Genomic DNA, 18,176 nt, shown 5'->3' on the forward strand with positions numbered 1-18,176 from the left:
TGATTGTCCAGCCCGCGCGTAATCAGGCCGAATAGGGTATTACGGAGAATTTAAAAGCAGCGGTTGACAGTCGCGCGCGATTTTAACCGCCGGATTAAAACTCGACGAGTTTGCGCGTAGCAGGTGTAACGGTAATTACCGGAGCTTGCGAAAAGAAATTACCCAGAAATCACGTGAACAGCGGGGACTGACAGATCGGCTCGCGAGATTGAAATTGTTACGAATTTATTGTGAATCTATGGAAAATTCGAACCGGATTTTCGTCGAGGGGACGCATCAGTGATACACCAAAAGCTCTTTCAATTGACTGCGTGACATTTTAACCATCAATTAAGGTTCATGGATCAAGTACTTGTCTGCAGCCAGTTTGGATTGATTACACGTACAATCAGTCTATCTTTTACGAATATTGACTCTAAATTCTGGTATGATACAAAACAAACATGGCTATTCAATTTTCAATCCGAACAATTTTTGATATCATGACTACCAAGATACCTGCGTTTTTGGAAAACACAATGAAGTTTTCACACGATTTAAACTAATATCCAAGATCATGCCGAGTCCTGTCAATCCAAGCGACACGAATCTTTACTGATGATGTAAAAATTTCACGTCATCCAAAAACAAGTTTGAAGTTTCAGTCGCGCTTCCACTCAACTGGATCGACCGAATTCGCATTTTTCTTCGACGAATCGCACCGTGTTACTTGTTAGTAAATAGGGAAGCATGCATACCACAGCTGTCCTCGTCGGACAAGTCGTCGCAGTCGGGTTCGTTGTCGCATCTTTGCCATGCAGGAATGCACTGTTTGCCAGTTCTGCAGGGCCAATTGTCGATCGGGCATTCGCCCTGGGCCGTCACGATCGACGGACTCCCAACGCCAATCGCGTTTCCAAAGCTTTTATCTAACTCCTCTCCGATCGTAAAATCATAGTCCAGATCGTCGAGACTGGGCCGTTCTTCTAAATATACGCGATGATGCAACGGTCGTAAGACAACATTTTTTAATACCATCGTTCAGCGGTTATTTACGCTGTTTCTTAATCTCCAACTTCTTGACTTTTCCGAAAGTCTCTCGCAAATATGAAGAAACACCAACCGCGCCTTTGATCGTTCGATCGATTCGCGTTTATCGCTGCTATTTTCTCCCCACCACCGCGGGTTCTTGTATGACACATTAAAAAAAATCTATTCGCTATTCTCGACGGTGTTTAATTACATGCGTATTAATCCTAAAAACCATAACAGCATGCAACCCGGACAGCGTGTGGATAAGAACGTTTTGGATATGGATAATACAGCTGTTGAATCACTCGACCAGGTTTTAATCTCGCAATATTGAATTTCATCGAAACTTTTTCAGGAATTTACAAGAAAAAAAGCGAAACTGCAAACATGTTTGAATATTCATAACTCGACAACCATTTGATAAAGGTTTAAAAAATCTATGAAATTTACAGACCCACACGATCATCTGAAATAGTTTCAAAAAAATTCAAAACAGTAAGGTTAAACCTGGTGTTTGGAGTTTGCAGGGAATGCTGTGTACACCATTTTCCATGCTTTTGTCTAAGACAAAATCGATGAAATTATCGTGAAACTCGATGTGGTGGAATAATTGTGCAAACCAATGAGCGTATATCGTGCGTATTCGTGTAAAATGTTTACGACTGTAAATGTGTCTTATTTGTTTCACGTTTCTCGATACCGTTAGCATCGCATTTAGCAGCCCTTGGGATCCCTGCTGTAATATCAGAGAATGAAAACACCCGTGTGAATACTTACGGCAGGTGAGTTCGTCGGATCTGTCTCGACAGTCCGGTGTTCCGTCGCACAGCAGCTCCTTCCCGATGCACTGTCCGTTTCTGCATTTGTATTCGCCGTCAGAACAAGCTGAAAGAAATAGAAATAAACAGCGTTACATACACGGAAGACGGATCTTGTTGACTAATAAATTCCAATTATCTATACAATGAACGACAGTGCCTTTGTATCGTCGACGAAGCGCCGATAGATAACAAAATGCGTATCACGGTCGAGATTCTCACACTAATTGACGAAAGCTGGATGAAAAATCGAAGGGGGCCAACGCTGAGTGGGTCACGCGTTAAAGGACCCTCCTCTTCGGGCCATTGAAAGCTCCCGAGACTGACAACGAGCGGGTATTTAATACTCCTAAAGCTCTCCCTCCCAAAGTTTGAGCGTTGTGTTTCAAAGGAGAGAGAAAAAGCGGCGGGTACAGTGAGGCCAAGTGCCCTTCAAGGATGGCATCTCGCCTCAAGGGAAGGCCGAGGATCGACCTCACACGATCAGCTTTCGCCGGCATTTGTGATTAAATTAGGGTTATGGCGAGGCGACGGTCCGCAGGGGGATCAGTTGCACGTTCTCCAGAAATTTAATCGCCAAACGAGGTCAATCGTTCCCGAAATATCGGTAAAGAAGCGGGGAGGGAAAAAAGCACGGAGCTTTTCTCCTCCCATCGTTTTGAGCTGGTTTGGATAGGGAGAAAAGCTTCGCGTAGTTCACGCTCTGCGTACATATCCGGCGTTTATAAATGTACGCGTTTCAAACCGTGTCGCAGGGGGCAAAAAAGAAGGTTATAAAAGCGCAAAAAGCTCCGGTAGCGCGCGAAGCGTTGCAGAGCTTAATATCAGCTCGCGACGAGCCAGCAGCAACCACTCGGCGAATGAAAACATTAACCTCTCGTTTCTTGCTCGTTTACGGGAACCGCAATGCCGTGCACTCTAATCTGTGTAACGGAGGACGCTGTATCCTGCAACTATCAAACTTTCGTTATCCGTATTCGAAGTTGAATTTGCATTGTTCAGAGGCTAAAGATTCAGCCTCCTGTCGTTCGTAATTCATCGAGGAATTAAGTGATCAGCCATTCGTTAACAGATTCTACCAATGGATTATGAAAACAACCCAAGACGATGCGGATAATTCGAGCTGGCGCTCAAGAAAAATACCCATAAATCGTTTGGACAAACAGGAAACTCCGGACGATCCCGCCGGGGATTTCGACTCGGGATTAAGTTGTATTTATACAGGTATACGAGGGCCCGGGCACTTGTAAAAGCAGCAGCGTATCCCACGAGGTGTAAGTTTCTTCGGGGGATTTGGCCCGTTCTGGTAAACGAGACGGAGATTGAGTTAATTAGAGCGATATGTCTAACCGTTGCATGCTTTCCACGGGTTTCGGAAACCATAGACCTGTTGATACGCGTGATCTTTCAGTTCATTGCCGACCTGAAACGTCGGTGAATCGATACAAAGCTCTGCTCGAACACGCGAACAACTACGAACATCAATTATACCTCGATCTGAACTGTGATTCGTTCATTTATTTGCCAACTGGATGTTTTGTTTCGTCGGTAAAAAGTCACCGCGTGATAGAAAAAGATCACTACTGGACCAATGGTATACATTCATACGCACGAGCAACGTTGATCAGTTTTTTAACCCTTTACCTCCTTAAAAATTTCCACGTCATAACCTTGTCACAGCTTATTTACAACTTCGAATAATATCTGTTACTTCGTAGAACCCCAAAAGTCCCCCCGAGTAACAAGTTTCGCCCTGAATCATTAAATTTTGATATTTGGGATTTAGAAATTATCAAATTCTGACATCAGATTCGTGATCGGCGACTCCAAAAAACCATCGGATAACAAAATTCGCGCGAAAAAATATTGAGTCGTGAAACGTGCGACTAATCGGGTCAACCTTTGGATATGGATGACGTTTTTACGTGTAGTTTTTTTTTTTTCTTTCCATCGAAAATTTCGTCTACCATAACGTATCTCAGATGCATCGGATTTCCAGCCGGATTCTGATTCTGTTTGGTTTTCGTCGAGTGGCTGTCGGGCTGATATTCAAATTACGTTCAAGTACGTTCGAAATGTGCGTCGGCGTCTCTCGAGGTGGTCAAGGAGCAACTGGAGCCGCATCTGAGAGGTCTACTCGATAGTTAACCAGCCATGCGTCGGACGTTTACAAGTAGGAGGGACGCTGTGCAGGCAGCTCTTTCAGCAACCCTTCGGCTCCTCGATTTCATCCCTCTTAACCGGGGCTCAAGTCTTCCCTACCCCTTCTCTCCCTCTCTTTCTTTCTTATTTCGGCTCACATGTCGGAGGCGAAGTCCTTCCTCTGTACACGCCTCGTTAGCAAGCTCTTATGGTTCTGGAAAGAGGCGAACGGCGAAACGAGCCGCGGAGAGTCTGCGCAAAAAGGGGATAATTCAGGCCTGCGTCAGGATGGGGATGCAATTTATAAACTTTCCCGAGTTTCCCGCCCCCTTCGGGATTATAAAGAATCGTAAAAGAATCCGCTCTGTAGGACCGTAAAAATGTTGGTGTTCGGTATAATAAACCAGATATTTCATCGCTGCGTGGAACGGTATTCTTATTTGCATGTTGTTCGTGGGGTGAGTTGTTTTTTGTGTGCGCGAGTGTGTTTCTTTTTTCTTTTTTTTAATTTTTTAATTTCGTTCTACTCCATCCAACAAATTTTCATTCGTGGTCCAAGCACGAGTTTTTTAAAATCCGCTTAACGCGTATATTCGACACATTTAAATCGATCTCATTGATTCCTGCGTGGCAATGACCAATAGACGATAAATAGAATCGAAAAACGTGATCGCAATGTCGAATCGCCTGAAATATTATTACTGTACTGGGATATTATTTCCATTTGATCAATTTCATATTCAACATGTATACTAACAATTTAAGATATTCAACTCGCGTGCCTTTACTTCAACCTTGCACTATACCAGTCACTGCGCAATGGTTTAAGGAGATAAACATTGGAAAAGTTTCGATTTAAAATTCATTGTACGAAATTTATAAGGCACCGGCATTTAATTTTGTGAACATAATATGCACGATCAGTGGCTTGAAGATGTAAACCTTGTAGTTTTAATATTATTCAAGAAACGTTTACCAGCAAATATTTTCAACCGAATAAGAATTTTTTCTACCAACAAGTGTTTAAACCTGTGAATTTTTGGATTCCTCTTCGTTTTCTTTGGAGACAATAAAACCTGGAAACTTGCTAGAAACAATTCAAAATATCGAAATTTTGGATTCTAGGACAGCAGATAAGAATTTTTAATTATTGTTGCGAAACGCGTCTTGCGATGGAAGTTTATAAAAAATTAGCCATTATTCCAAAGTTTTGCGTAAATTATTATTCTCCTCACTGCCACGAAGACAGCGGTCAAATTAAACGTGTATTAATCCGAAGCAATGAGCTACCGTATTACGTGACGTACGTATCGGTACCGAATCATTTTCTTTTCTTCTTTTTTTTTCTACTTTTATGGCAAATTAGCGAAATAATCGCTCGTAGTCTGCCCGGGTTCGCGAGCCGAGTTCGGCGAGCAAATTACGAGCGCGCTGTTAAAATGAAAATTAAGATTACGACGTCTTGTTTGCCGGCAAACGGGGCGCATATTTCGCCTCGGTATTACGGAGACACGTCTGCAAGCTCGAAAATCAGTAATCGCTCGCGTGGTGGTGATTTTTTACAGCCGCTAGTATAAGGCATGAATTGACCGGACCGTCTGAATAAAAAGTTAGAACATTAGAAGAAATCGTTTCGAAAAACGCCAATTTTAATCGACCCGATGATGTTGAACAATGACGAATTATCGACTTTTTTACTCTGTTATAGAAACGAGTCTGAGAAAGTCCGAATAACAGAAGCCAAGATATCAACAATTTGAGACAAGGTTTTATAATTAATACTTTCGAAATAATTAAATTGTATGGTTTTTGAACCGATCCACTAGAAATTCACAGAACTGAAAATTTTCGATCTTTCGGAATTTCGATGTTTCTGGTTTTTAAATTTTGTCATTTTGTCCTTCCGGAACTTTGAGCGTCGAGTTTCGACCATTCGAAGCTTCGATGTTTCGTCAAAGTTTGATTTTTTTACTCCAAGTTTCGCCATGAAAAAGCTCGCAATTTGAGGCTTTCGGAACTCCTCAAATTTGGAATTTGAACCTCGCCCCATCTCAAACAACACGTCTGTAGTTCTTACAACCGATTCTCCCTCTCCCTCTCTCCGTAAACTTTTGACTCAGACGGTCCGACCGATTGATCCTAAAAGCGCGCGAATATATGCCTGACGACGAATTGGCCGATCGTTAGGCTGACACGGACACGCAACAGAGCCCCGGTAAATTTATAGCTCGTGCGTAGAAGCGCAAGAAGTAAGCCCCTAGGGCTGAACCAGGGGGGAAATAAATAAAGGTAGAAAAATAAATTGATACACTTCCGCGCCTCGTGACGCTAAGTCGGTCGTATTAGCATGACAAGCCACCGCTCGGCGTCAAATTGCTGGACCTAAAAGCTGTGGCTGAGCCGGAGGCGACGGGAGCTTCTGCTAAATCGTCCATGCGCTGCTAATGGACTGCGGTGCGGGAAAAATCTTGTCGTTTTCCAGCTTCTGCCGGTTTTTACCGCCCCGCGGACGTTGTACGTTATACGCGTGCACTTTACCCTCCGCGATTTAATCCCGCAACCTTTCCCGGCGCGGAATTATTATCCTTTCGTAAAACTGCGATCAAATGCTGGAAGAAGCTCCACTGACACCTGCGGCCGGCTTCTTTACTGCCCAATATACTTTTCTCCCACCTCGTTAATTAACGACTTTGAAGGATTACTTCATTTTCACTTTCGCCTCGGTCTTTTTTTCTTTCGTCTTCTCACGCCTATTTCTCACTTCTGAAATTATATTTTCTCACCTTTGTCATTTTTACATATATATATATATATACACATATATAATGTATAGCTTATGTCAACAGATTCTCGGTACCGGAACTTTGGTTTGTTTAAAGTTATTGTCACATAGACGCCGGCTGTAATATCGTTATGTGAATTAACATCGATTTTACAAACGTATTTATATAGAAAAAAAAAAATTAAAATCCGAACTTCCACCCTCCGGTCATATAATCGCTATTGCTGGTCGATATTGAAGGGAGCTTTCGGCGTTTTACTCTAAACACCGCTGCCGCATCCGCATCGAGAATAATCTGATTTCATAAAAATTACGAGGTACTGTGTTTGAAATAAACTCAAAATTTTACCAATTTTTCGTAGAAGATATTCAAAGGCAATGATTTGTCGCATAGTCAGATTGACTTTGTGCAACCATACCTCGTTTCTTATTCTTTGAAATCATTTCAAGCAAACGTTCAATCGGGTTTGAAAATCGACAGAACTCAGTAGAAGATAAATAAAAAAAAAAAAAAAACAAAAAACCACTCGCTGTTTCATTTCCGTTCAAATAATCCCCACCTCACCCAAAAAAAAATCCACTCAGGCACTCCAAAAAAAAATGAATCAGCTAAATTCATCCGTATAAGGCCGCAGGCATTAGAACAGTAAATAATGTTCTGACAGTGATTGACAATCTATAACAAGAAAAAAGAAGTGATTCCGAATAACATGTTTCGCCCCTAAAATGTATACCGATCAAGGTTTTGGAGAAAAAAAATCATACCTATACCTATACCGTCAAAGAAATTGTTACCAGTCCTGTTGTAAAGCAGTACAAAATTTGATAAAATCACGTTACATATCATACCGTAGGAAATTATACTATATTCATATAAACTGTGTAAAACTATTGGAATAAAAAAAAAGGTGTGACAAAAAAGAAAAACACCATTCTAAAACCAATCGTATTACAAGGACGACTAGGCTGTACAATTAATATGTCGAGAATAGTCGTGTTAATTCATCTATTGCCTTACCGATTCTGCATATATGACATATCACGGACCAACGCGCCTCCGCTCGTTAATGTTGCGAGAAAAAAAAAAAATAATTAAATAAAAAAGGAAAGAAGAAGAAAAACAAGGATTCATTTGCAGTTGACAAGAGCTGTACTCGCGGCGAAGGTGGTGGCTGTTATGATTCGGCCATTAGAAACTAGAAATTATCCTAAACAGCCTACCGCAGGATTCTTACCGATGACAAAGCGGTAACCTTGGGTCCTGTCGGCAAAATAGTATCGGTCGCAAAGTGATACAAAGTAAGACTATCTGGTAGTTTTCCTTGACATCACAGATGCAAATTTTCCACGTATTTGTTGCCCGATGATTGATATATATATAACATAATATATATGTATATTGTGTAATTAACGTCACCGGTAGAGTAATTAGGTATTATCAAGTCGCGATTCCGTGTTTCTTTTTTCTTTCTTTTTTTTTTCAAATATTTTATCTATTCTTTTTTATCCCGAATGGGAAAATCCTTCACTCCCGTCATGAATGAAAACGCCCGGCACGAGGTGAGAAAAGCTTCGGCAAAAGTTCAACAAATTCATTTAAATATAAAGTGAGCGTAGAGACTTTTTTTCTTCGACGCTCCCCTGTTACATTTTATTTTGTTTTTTTTTATATCATCGTTGTTAACGTGTTTCTTTTTTGTTCTTGTTTTGTTTTCGGCCTGTTTTTTTCTTTCAGTCTTTCAATTTTCACCCTCCCCTGTTCAGCTCGTGTAACTGACGCGGGATTTCCTCGTTCCCTCGTTCCCCCTTTTCCAACTTAACGCGACCTCATGCACTCAAGTCTCCGACTAAAATATGGATATCTATGTACCTAACTATGTACATAAAATTTGAATATTTTTTTGCTAAATCGGCGAAGAATCGTGTATTTATGTGCATGTATAATATATAGGTATGTAAGAACCTAGTCTAAAATGTTCAATAAAAACGATTACTCGGATTGTGTTCCTTAAGAAATCGGGAGAAACTTTACGGTTCTGTTCGGTACAAAATGAGTAGAATCTTTCTGCCAGGTCAAAATTTTATGAAATAAAAAACGTGATGAAAAAAAAGTAAAAAAATTAGAGCTCAATTTGGATTTAGACTCGAATAATTCGGCGGTTCTTAAACTTTGCCCGCAGTACGAAAATTTTTTCGACCAATAGCAAATGTCACCAGATTGTAGTCTCAACGACGCCTTTCCAAATTTTGCTTAGAATATTTTTTGACACGATTGTACGTCCCATACATTCCTAGATGTATAGATAAAACTTTCCACCTATCGACGGTCAAATGATGCGGAGGATAATTAAGGAGCAATAAAAGCAATCGTAATAATCGTCCCGAAACGTAAGCCTACAATTAGAAATACAACAATAAGTGGCCCCAATCGATTTAACCCAGAGTCTAACCCTCGCGGGGGCAAATTGTTGTCAAGCGTTATCTCGTGCGACATTGTATAAGAATATATGTAGGTACGTCTAGGCGGTGGGCCGCCGTAAATCAACAGTTTAGTGTAGCTCCTCTTTTCGTGCCGGATTCGTGGGTATCGGATAGACCGTTTCTCATTGTCAACGTGATACAATAATTGAACTTGGTATCAGGTAGCTTCTGAACCGCGATGAAAATAATCTGCAGCCCGTCTCCGTGACCCTCGCGTGTCGATCGACCTGATATAAGTTCCTCAGCCTTCCTTATTCCCTCCTTAAACCAGCACCGGCTGGTGGATACACACGATGTGTATGGAAAAGAATTTGAAAAAAGAAAGATTCTTGATACGACCAATCTTCCTGCTACTTAGCAGGTTGAACGTCCCACTGCGCATGCTCGAGCTTTTTCGTCCCAGGCTGGCCACCTCAAACTTCGTCGATGCGAATTTTTTCAGGTTAAGCAGATTTCAAATCGATGATAAATTGTCGTGATTCGAGAACGAATGGAAAACTCTTATCGTTAACGAACAGATGACTGCCGTGATTCATCGTAACTTAACGCGGAAGAATCTGACATCTGATGCCCCGTTTCATATGAATTGGCTGCCCTGCCTTGCAGTCGACCAATAGAGTTAAATTGCTTTGCGCATGCGCAGAACGTCGCACAGCCTGCTATAAGTTTCACCGTTTCCTCTCGGTACGTTAAAATCGTTTATATTCCATCGCAGGGGTTCAACCGTCCTGAACTTTGTAATAATCGTCGAGTGCAAAGATGAATGAATAACGTTCATTGCGAGGTTATTGTATTCTCGTCGATTGCATAAAGTAGGAACACTGGGCGCCGCGTAGGATGTTAAACGTGTGTTGAACGTCAAGTGTAATAAAAATGACGCAAGCCCGCGGTCAGCCAGTTGTAAAATCCCATGTGACAAGGACAAACGTGAAACGGTCATGTCGTATAGTGAGATCATTCCCACATAGGCGAGATTTTATTACACCTATGTATGTAATCATCTAGAGTTCGCATTTGTTTATCCCTTTTATTTTTCTCGATGCGTGAGCAGCATATATTATAACGCTTCTAAAAGGCGTTTCGTTTTCGTTACAGAGCCATTAAACTAATTCGATGATTAACCTTGTAGTTTGAAACTCGTACAGAGGAGGACGCGTTTTCAAACCGTCGTGAAGCGATCGCCTGTTTCGTCTCTTTATTTGCTTCTTTCTTCTGCTTCTGTTTTTTTTTTTTTTTTTTTTTTTTTACATACCAGTTTCAATTGAGGAGAATTAATATTGCAAGACGGAGGGAATTACAATACGCGCAAGCCTGATCTGCATGAGGTACCGAAGTGAGACAACAGCCGCTATTTCGGGTTAAAAAAAAAAAAAATTCATATTCGTCTCGTACAAATTAAACACCGAGCTCTTTGAATTTCATCTCACCGAGTAGCTAATGTTTCTAATGAATAACAACTCCGCCTTGCGATGACAATAATGCTATCTTACGTAAAGCACTTCGCGTATGCAGCAGTTCCTTCTTTCCACTTCTCAAGTGATCTCATTCAATTGTGTTATTTCTGTCAAGCAGAATAAAGCTTGCGCTATTTCATTAACTTCAGACATACGTATACGCGATACGTGTCGTATGCGATACGCGATGTAGACAATTGCAAGAATATGTCACTGCACGTTCACGCGTGGGATGATTTAACGCCTGCGATTCCTGCACGCGATTTCACACGTCGATGTCCGCATGATGCGGCGGCGGCGTCGTAATGGCAAATTCTCGCTGATCGGTGACATTTGAATTGTCGCATGGAAAGGTCGCCTCGGAGGATGATGCGGACTGCAGACGACGATGCTCGCGATGTGGGTGCAGGTTTGTTTTAGCGTTTGTGGTAATGGTGCATCATGCGATGGTGCAGATGACGTTACATCGTTTCGACGAAGTGACGTTAACGGGTCGAAGGAATAAATGCGGGGGCGAAAACCGTTTTGCAGGCATGTAGAGTGGGTGGCAAGTCTCGTTTTTCTGCCTCTCCTCATATTTATATTTATTGGTCGCCAAGGTTCTTCTTTCGCAATAATACATTTATTTATTTTTTTTTTATTACTCCTGGCATTCCTCCGGTGACTTTTAACAACGATATCTCAAAATGTTTATTAATTGGCCGTATACGTATAACAGCGAGTATGATGTCACGTGTCAATATGCGAACAAATATATACAATATTTCTAGTCACACGATCGCTCGTGTCCGAGATGTTTTTCTAACCAAGGTTTTCCCTCTCCCGCACTAGTGTTCGTACCGAATTTCAAACCGCAAGAATGAACGGGTTAAGCTATTGAAAAAAAATTTTTTTTTTCTTTGGACAATGTTTTTCCATCGACACGCAAACGGTTGCAGGATTGTCCGACGCGAGATTGTCCCAATTGGTGCAATTGGTGCGCTTCGGTATAAAGCGGACACGCGTTTCGTGAAATACTTCACGCTGTACTGATTGTCGAGCTTAACAAGCGACCATAAAAAAGCCATCAGGCCAATTACCCGGCATTTCGCGCTTGTTTTTACAATCGTTGAACTTGTTAAGCTGGCAAAATCTTGTTATTTATACGCGAACGTGACTCGACATTGTCTACAACTCGACGGTCTTACGGCCGTTCTTCGGATTGGATCTTTGATCTTTATTTCCTCCACAATGGATAATTATACAATTAGCGATACGAATTACAGCCCCCTTCAAACACCCGTCTAATCATGGAACACGTTTTTCCTTGCGGTCAACGGCAGCAGTGCACCGCAACCTTCGTTGGAAAGTTGAGATATGCACACTTCTACATACGTACAACGGCGCATCCATGGAAAGTTGAAGAGGCTTGCACACAAGGGTCAGTGATAAGGGAGCGAATCGGGTTGCGAGATAGGGGGATTTTTCACGAGCCGATTGCGGGGATCAAGTCCCGCGGTACAACATCCAACACCGATGCGATTTCGCTGTACGTACACGGAGGCGGTTTGATAACGCGCAAAAGTCGAGGAAGGGTGTCTGATTCTTGGTTCGTCGAGTAGTCGACTCTGCACAATTAGCCGTGACGAAGGTTGAAACGAAAAAGGAGAAATTCCGATGCAGGAAAAGGCGAACAAAGATGCGGGCTGAATTCGAGATTGGAAAATTGGTAAATTGCCGGGCATGCAGCGAGCGGACGCAAGGACAACATCCTCTTCCTACTCCGAGTCCCGCATTCTTATACCGTTGCACATATTCGTTCGGCTGACAGACTTGCGGCACGATTTCCAACCTTCGTTCAGGATGAGTGGCAGGCACGATGCCGCTCGAATAATCTCTCCGGCTTGAGAATTCACTCGGGTATTCCGTCACTCCTTTAACGGGGTATTAGCCGCGTCTACTTGGAGTGCATTCGTATTATAATCGTTACCACTGCTGCATATATTTACTAGCGGTGCAACTCCTAGACAATAACTCGTTCCTGACATCCGCGATGAAATCGAATTGAACCTTCCATTCTTTTGCACGTTTCCAAGCATAGTTCTACCGTGATTGCACACATTGCGCCTAAGAGTTATCCCCAAGTTTGCATTCCGTGACCGTAGTAGAGAGAAAAAAAAAAAAATGTTTATCGAAACAGATCAGTTTATGCAAGCGGTTTGAAGACATATGTATGATTTTCTTGATTGGAATCCAGACCAAAAGCACCTTCACTACTAACGTTCAGGGATGAACAGTCATTGGGTTACAGAGTATGAAGGTTACGATAACTGACATGATCGGCCAATCTGAGTTCAAGATTATGAGATTTTTTATTATTTTGTAACCATTTGGATTTCTTCACAAGTTTTAAGGAAAGAAACTCTATCGAGCAATGCTCGTATGAATAATAAAACGAGCAGATATCAGTCTTGCATACGAAACTAGCCGATGTTTGAAGACAAATTTGCAGGTATTCGCGGTGCGCAAGCACAGAAGTGATGAGATCATCATTCGGAGATAAGTCTTCAGGTACAAGAGGATTGTTGTTAAATGCATGAGGAGTCGATGCGTGCGATACGTCGTGATGAAGCTGCACTGTAGAATATTTCCTCGACCTGAGATTGCGTAACGAAGCTGCACAACTGCCGAAGGTGGGGCTCTAAGAGGTCCTAATTCGGCCGGAGTGCGACGCAATTCTTATCAATTCTCATATGTGTTCAGTCGGCGTTAAGTTCGCCCCTGAAATTTGCAGGTGCAACGCGTATCCACACCCACACCGCTTTCGTAATTGCAGAAACATCTCGAGCGTGTCGCAAACACACACTCGAGCCACAGATAAAACGCACCAACTCAAGTCAGCCGTGAACAGACTTCACGTCTTTGCCAAAGACAGGAATACATTCCGTCACATACCTGAAGCAAGCCTCGCCCAGCTGCGTGCAGCTAAAGCCTTCTAGGTTACTTCACACGGCCAATGCGTGTGTGTAATAACAAAGTTGACAAATAATTTCATTTCTTCTTCTTCCAATGGTTACCAAACAATAAATCAGACAGCTCTTGTCTTCGTTGACACCAGAGTATTTTCAATGAAATTTCAAGTTTTTGTCGGTACAAGAGGTTAAACACTCGAATCCGATGAATTCATTCTTGTGAATTTGGATTGGAATTAACCGTTAAGGAATTTCTGATAAGTGAAAAGTTCCTTCTACCGTGAGAACGATAAGAGCGCGTGTCCATCTGTCGGCGGCAATGAGAAGCACAGCGTGAATGTGGCGGGAGTTTGAACGTTGGGACGGTGTAGAAAATTTCCGATTGAATTAACAAAGAGGCTTATTTTTCTCTACGTGAAATGTACCTGATTTCGTTTCTCGGAAATGTTCGCACACTGGATTCTGCGGAAAAACGGCTTAAGCAAATTAAATCTCTTCGTTAATTACCGTGTAAACAAAAGAAAGAATGAAGCAAAGTGGGGAACAACCGTCGAAAAGTAAACAGCGAGAGATGAGAAAAGAAGGAAAACGTGAGGCATGAAGATGGAGAAAAAAGAAACCGTGGCGGCAGATGGGCTCGTAGCCGCAGGGTGAAAGCTTTTCTCTCTCGAGCTTGAGAATTCTCCGCCAATTAATAACCGGGTCAGTCTTATAAGTCGGAATCCCACCCATGTAAGAATATAGCAAATACGTAAGGGAAGCTGCGATTTGTCGCCGGATATTGGAAGCAGTAAATTTGGAGATCGATGGTTCAGCTGCAGAGGATCGCGAGGATTTCGTTGCCGCAATCGTCTCATCGAACAACTCTTAGAAAGGGTGAAAATAGAGATTGGCTCACGCTATAGAAACCGGATTCATTTCACCCGCGAATTGGTTAATTGCGTTTTCGTGCTCGATATTAGGTGATAAAAAAATCTGTAAATTGAGATTCAGATTTTACGAAACTCGATAATGATTATGATCGACTTTTGATTTCTTGGCTACATCTTCTTTACAACGGATCTCGTTAACGAATTCACGGTTTCGAGAGTCACGACGATGATAAATGTTGTTGTAATTTAAATACCCAATTGCAGACCACCAGGCTCGTTGTCAGTGAACGTGGCTCTCGACTGTTAAAAACGTAATTAGCTGCCAGCGTTTGACGCGGCGGCGCATCGCCAATTTAAAATCGCTTTGGAGAGACGAACGATACGTGTGAGTTTCCGTGAATAAAGGGTTCAATGAAAGGCGCTAGCGAATCGGCAATCTTACGAATAAACACGCTTGCGGCGAATAAGGAACGGCGATAAATTGGTTCAGCAGTGATTAACCGTTTTTAGCGCGGCATTTAGCGCGGCCGACAGAAGCTGAAGCTGCGTTACGCAATGCTGCTTGCTGATTATGCAACGCCAAGTTATCACCGTGCGCCTGTGGCACGGTATCCAGGAATTTCTATACACCTGTCAAATAGAGTTTGATTGTAACCGACCGATTGAATATTCCGCACGTGTCTTCTTCTCTGCGCTCTGACGTCAAAGGAATCGAATGGGCATTTCGAACGCTGGTATGACGCAAAAAAGATACGAGATTGAAATTGGCATCGTTAACGTGACTTGGGTTTGAAAAAAGTCACCATATCGTGCAGAATTGATAATCAATTAGAGCGGTTTTTCCCCCGCGAATTTGAGCGTTTTTCGGTTGGTTTGACGATTCACTGAATTTCACACGTGTCTAGAAGATTCGATACATAACGATTTTTGACAAATAAAGCATATTATCTTGGCGAAAAAATTAATTACTCATGGACAAAGAGTGAAATTGAAAATAAACTTACCAATCACGAGAAATTAATTAACCACTTCGTGAATGTAATAAACACTTTCACTAGTAATCTAATCACGTATTCTCAAGTCAAATAACGTTTAATTATTTTTCAAAATCGAAGGGTATCGTATATATTTATCGATGGTTTAAAAAATGTTTTTTGCAGTTGAAAAATATCATTGCGATTGTTATGGCAAAATATTTTCTCTGGACTGCAGATTATTCTGTCTACATATAATCAAAACTGTTTACGCCCGGAGTTTTAAATTATCATTTCAACGTTATTTTATACTTAGCGGAATTCCATGGTCTGCCAGTTTTTCAAAATTCATTTTACACGTCCTAAACGACGCTTTGTAATTACCTGCATCCCCTTTCTTTTTTTCAACAACGAAGAAAATGTAGAAGAAAATTTGTCACCAAAATAATCGATAGCATCGAATGTCACTGGATAAAGGGAAGGAAAAAAATTTACCCTGAGGATAAGGTGATAATAACCAGAAGCGACTTGTAACGTGTCGTTGAGGATATTTTGCGAGGTGTTTAAACGATTTGATCGCGTCTAGGGCGATGGATTTTACGGGAAACACTATTTCCCGGCTGGAGATATTTGCCTCCGCGGTTATTAGATTTGATCCTCGCCTCTGGGCTTGCTTTTCGCCCTTCGACGACGCCGCCATTCCCCAGAAGCAAACACACTTTTCGCGAGACGCACATGCCTTTCCCCCCATCGAATTTATTTATTCCCAACTTTTACTACTACCCACTTTTCTCCTCCTCTTCCCCCCTTTCAAATCCGACCAGCGGTTTCTCTCTTCGGGGCTAAAATTCCCTGAGTCTTATTTTTACTGTTTTATTTCCTCGACCCTGTCTTCACGTACGTACATATGTATATTATATCCATACGTTATTTACCAAACCACATCGTATTCTTTTGGAAAAAAATTTCACTACATCTTCTACCTCCACGCTTTTCTACCCTATATACGCCCTGTGCACGTATCGATATATTTGATACGCGGTTTCGCGCAAGCAAACGCAATTGGACGGTGGAGATTTCGTGAAATCGAACATATTATTTCGGAAAACCCGTTATTTTGTAATTTTAAGAATTTACAAAATGCAGTAAATTATAATAAGATGAAAATATTTCATTTAATCGTCAAAACTTGGCCACTTAAGTCACTAAAAAATTGCATAACAGTGATTTTTTTTTCCCCAATCTTTGGTTTCGCTAACGTAGCTAACTTCAGTCTCATAAATATAATTGTGTGCTTTCTTATTTTCTTCTTCTTCTCTTTACTCTTCGCACGAATTAACTAATCCCCCGATTGCCTTTCCTGCAACAAATAATCCCCGCGTCCCCTGTTTTCGTACATCATAGACCCGCTTTACGTATCGGTAGGTTTCGATTTATCGATTCGGCAAATGGTTCGCCGAGCAGCGATTCAAGTGTGGAACGGAAGTACATGTCGAGTATATTATATACGAGCCGTATGACGTACATCCGACTTCCGTACAACCCTGTATAGTGTGCATCTACCTTTACAGGTTCACAAAGATAGTTTCAACCCTCGCGCCAGTCTCCACCACCCTGAAAAAGGAAAGACGCGGGGCGATTTTTCCGCTATATTTTCTCACATAAAAGAAATTAGAAAACTGAAAGGCGGCCGGAAATAGCAAATAATGCATTATCAATATATAACAAATAACGAGAGAAGCGTTGTAAGCTTGAATGTCGTAATCATGGATAAGTGAATATATACGTAAAATTTGTTATTTTGCTTACTTTTTTTTCATCCCTCCCCCCCCCAGTGTTTTTATAGTGAAATTTTTTCCCCGAAACTTAACACGAGCGTCACCGAGACCGTATTATCTCAGTTAGTAAAGTCAACTAGTGCCGGTCTACCTGTTAAGAGTATCAAGGGTCAGTGCCGTCAAGGGTCGAGCACATCTGCTAAAGCCATATTCGTGTTCCCGTCGCGTCTGGGCTTTGCGATCGAGAATTTTCTTACCCAACTTAACCAACTTACGTTTTTACACGTCGACCCAACGCGGCATCATCGTCAAGTGTACGTGTTTCGGTAAAAAACACCTGATGGAATCAGGGATTGCAAAATTTGAACGAAACAAGTGAGAATAAAAGTGTTATTCATTCCAATCGGATGAATAAAAAATATTACACAGTCCTGCGATGGTCCCGCCGCAAAATTGAGTAAAAGTTTCGGTAGGTATTAGGTACGAGTCTATAAAAAAAATATTTAAAAAATTATATGGCGTAAATTTTTTGAGAACATTTTTTTTCTGTTTTCTTAGTACTGCCAGAATCGGCTTCCATTTTCTGTGTTAAATATATGTATTAATGGTAGTGTTGATATTTAAATATTCATCGACCCTCGGTAGTTGTTGTTTATGGTGATTTTAAGCATATTTAGAGCCATGCAAGTACCAGAGAAAAAAATTGAACAGCAGTTTTGAAGAAAGTTGAAAAAGATATTGCAAATATTTTTGATTCGTCTAATCTCTTAAGTCTTCTTTAAAAGTAATACTGTTCATTTTATACCTAAGCAAACAGTTTTGTATTCATTGTATTTTTTTTACATAAAAATTGTTCAAGAATCTGTAAATATGCGTATCTTGAATAAAAATAAATCTCGATGCGCTGTATTTT

General features: G+C 41.4%; 1 protein-coding gene across 29 annotated transcripts in view; it reads right to left on the reverse strand.

The window, feature by feature from the left end:
* LOC107222358 (basement membrane-specific heparan sulfate proteoglycan core protein) overlaps positions 1–18,176 on the reverse strand; it is a 125,393-nt gene that overhangs the window by 45,423 nt on the left and 61,794 nt on the right. For 22 of the 29 annotated variants that reach the window (XM_046736079.1, XM_046736087.1, XM_046736080.1 and 19 more), the window contains 2 exons: positions 1,789–1,896; positions 738–965 (listed from right to left, as the gene is read on the reverse strand). In XM_046736079.1, coding sequence (XP_046592035.1) covers positions 738–965; positions 1,789–1,896 — 336 coding nt within the window. The remainder of the gene's footprint in view (positions 1–737; positions 966–1,788; positions 1,897–18,176) is intronic. The other 7 variants (XM_046736083.1, XM_046736101.1, XM_046736093.1 and 4 more) reach the window with 1 other exon arrangement.

This window comes from Neodiprion lecontei, chromosome 4, assembly GCF_021901455.1.
Source record: "Neodiprion lecontei isolate iyNeoLeco1 chromosome 4, iyNeoLeco1.1, whole genome shotgun sequence".
In the NCBI taxonomy this organism is placed as follows: Eukaryota; Metazoa; Arthropoda; class Insecta; order Hymenoptera; family Diprionidae; genus Neodiprion; species Neodiprion lecontei.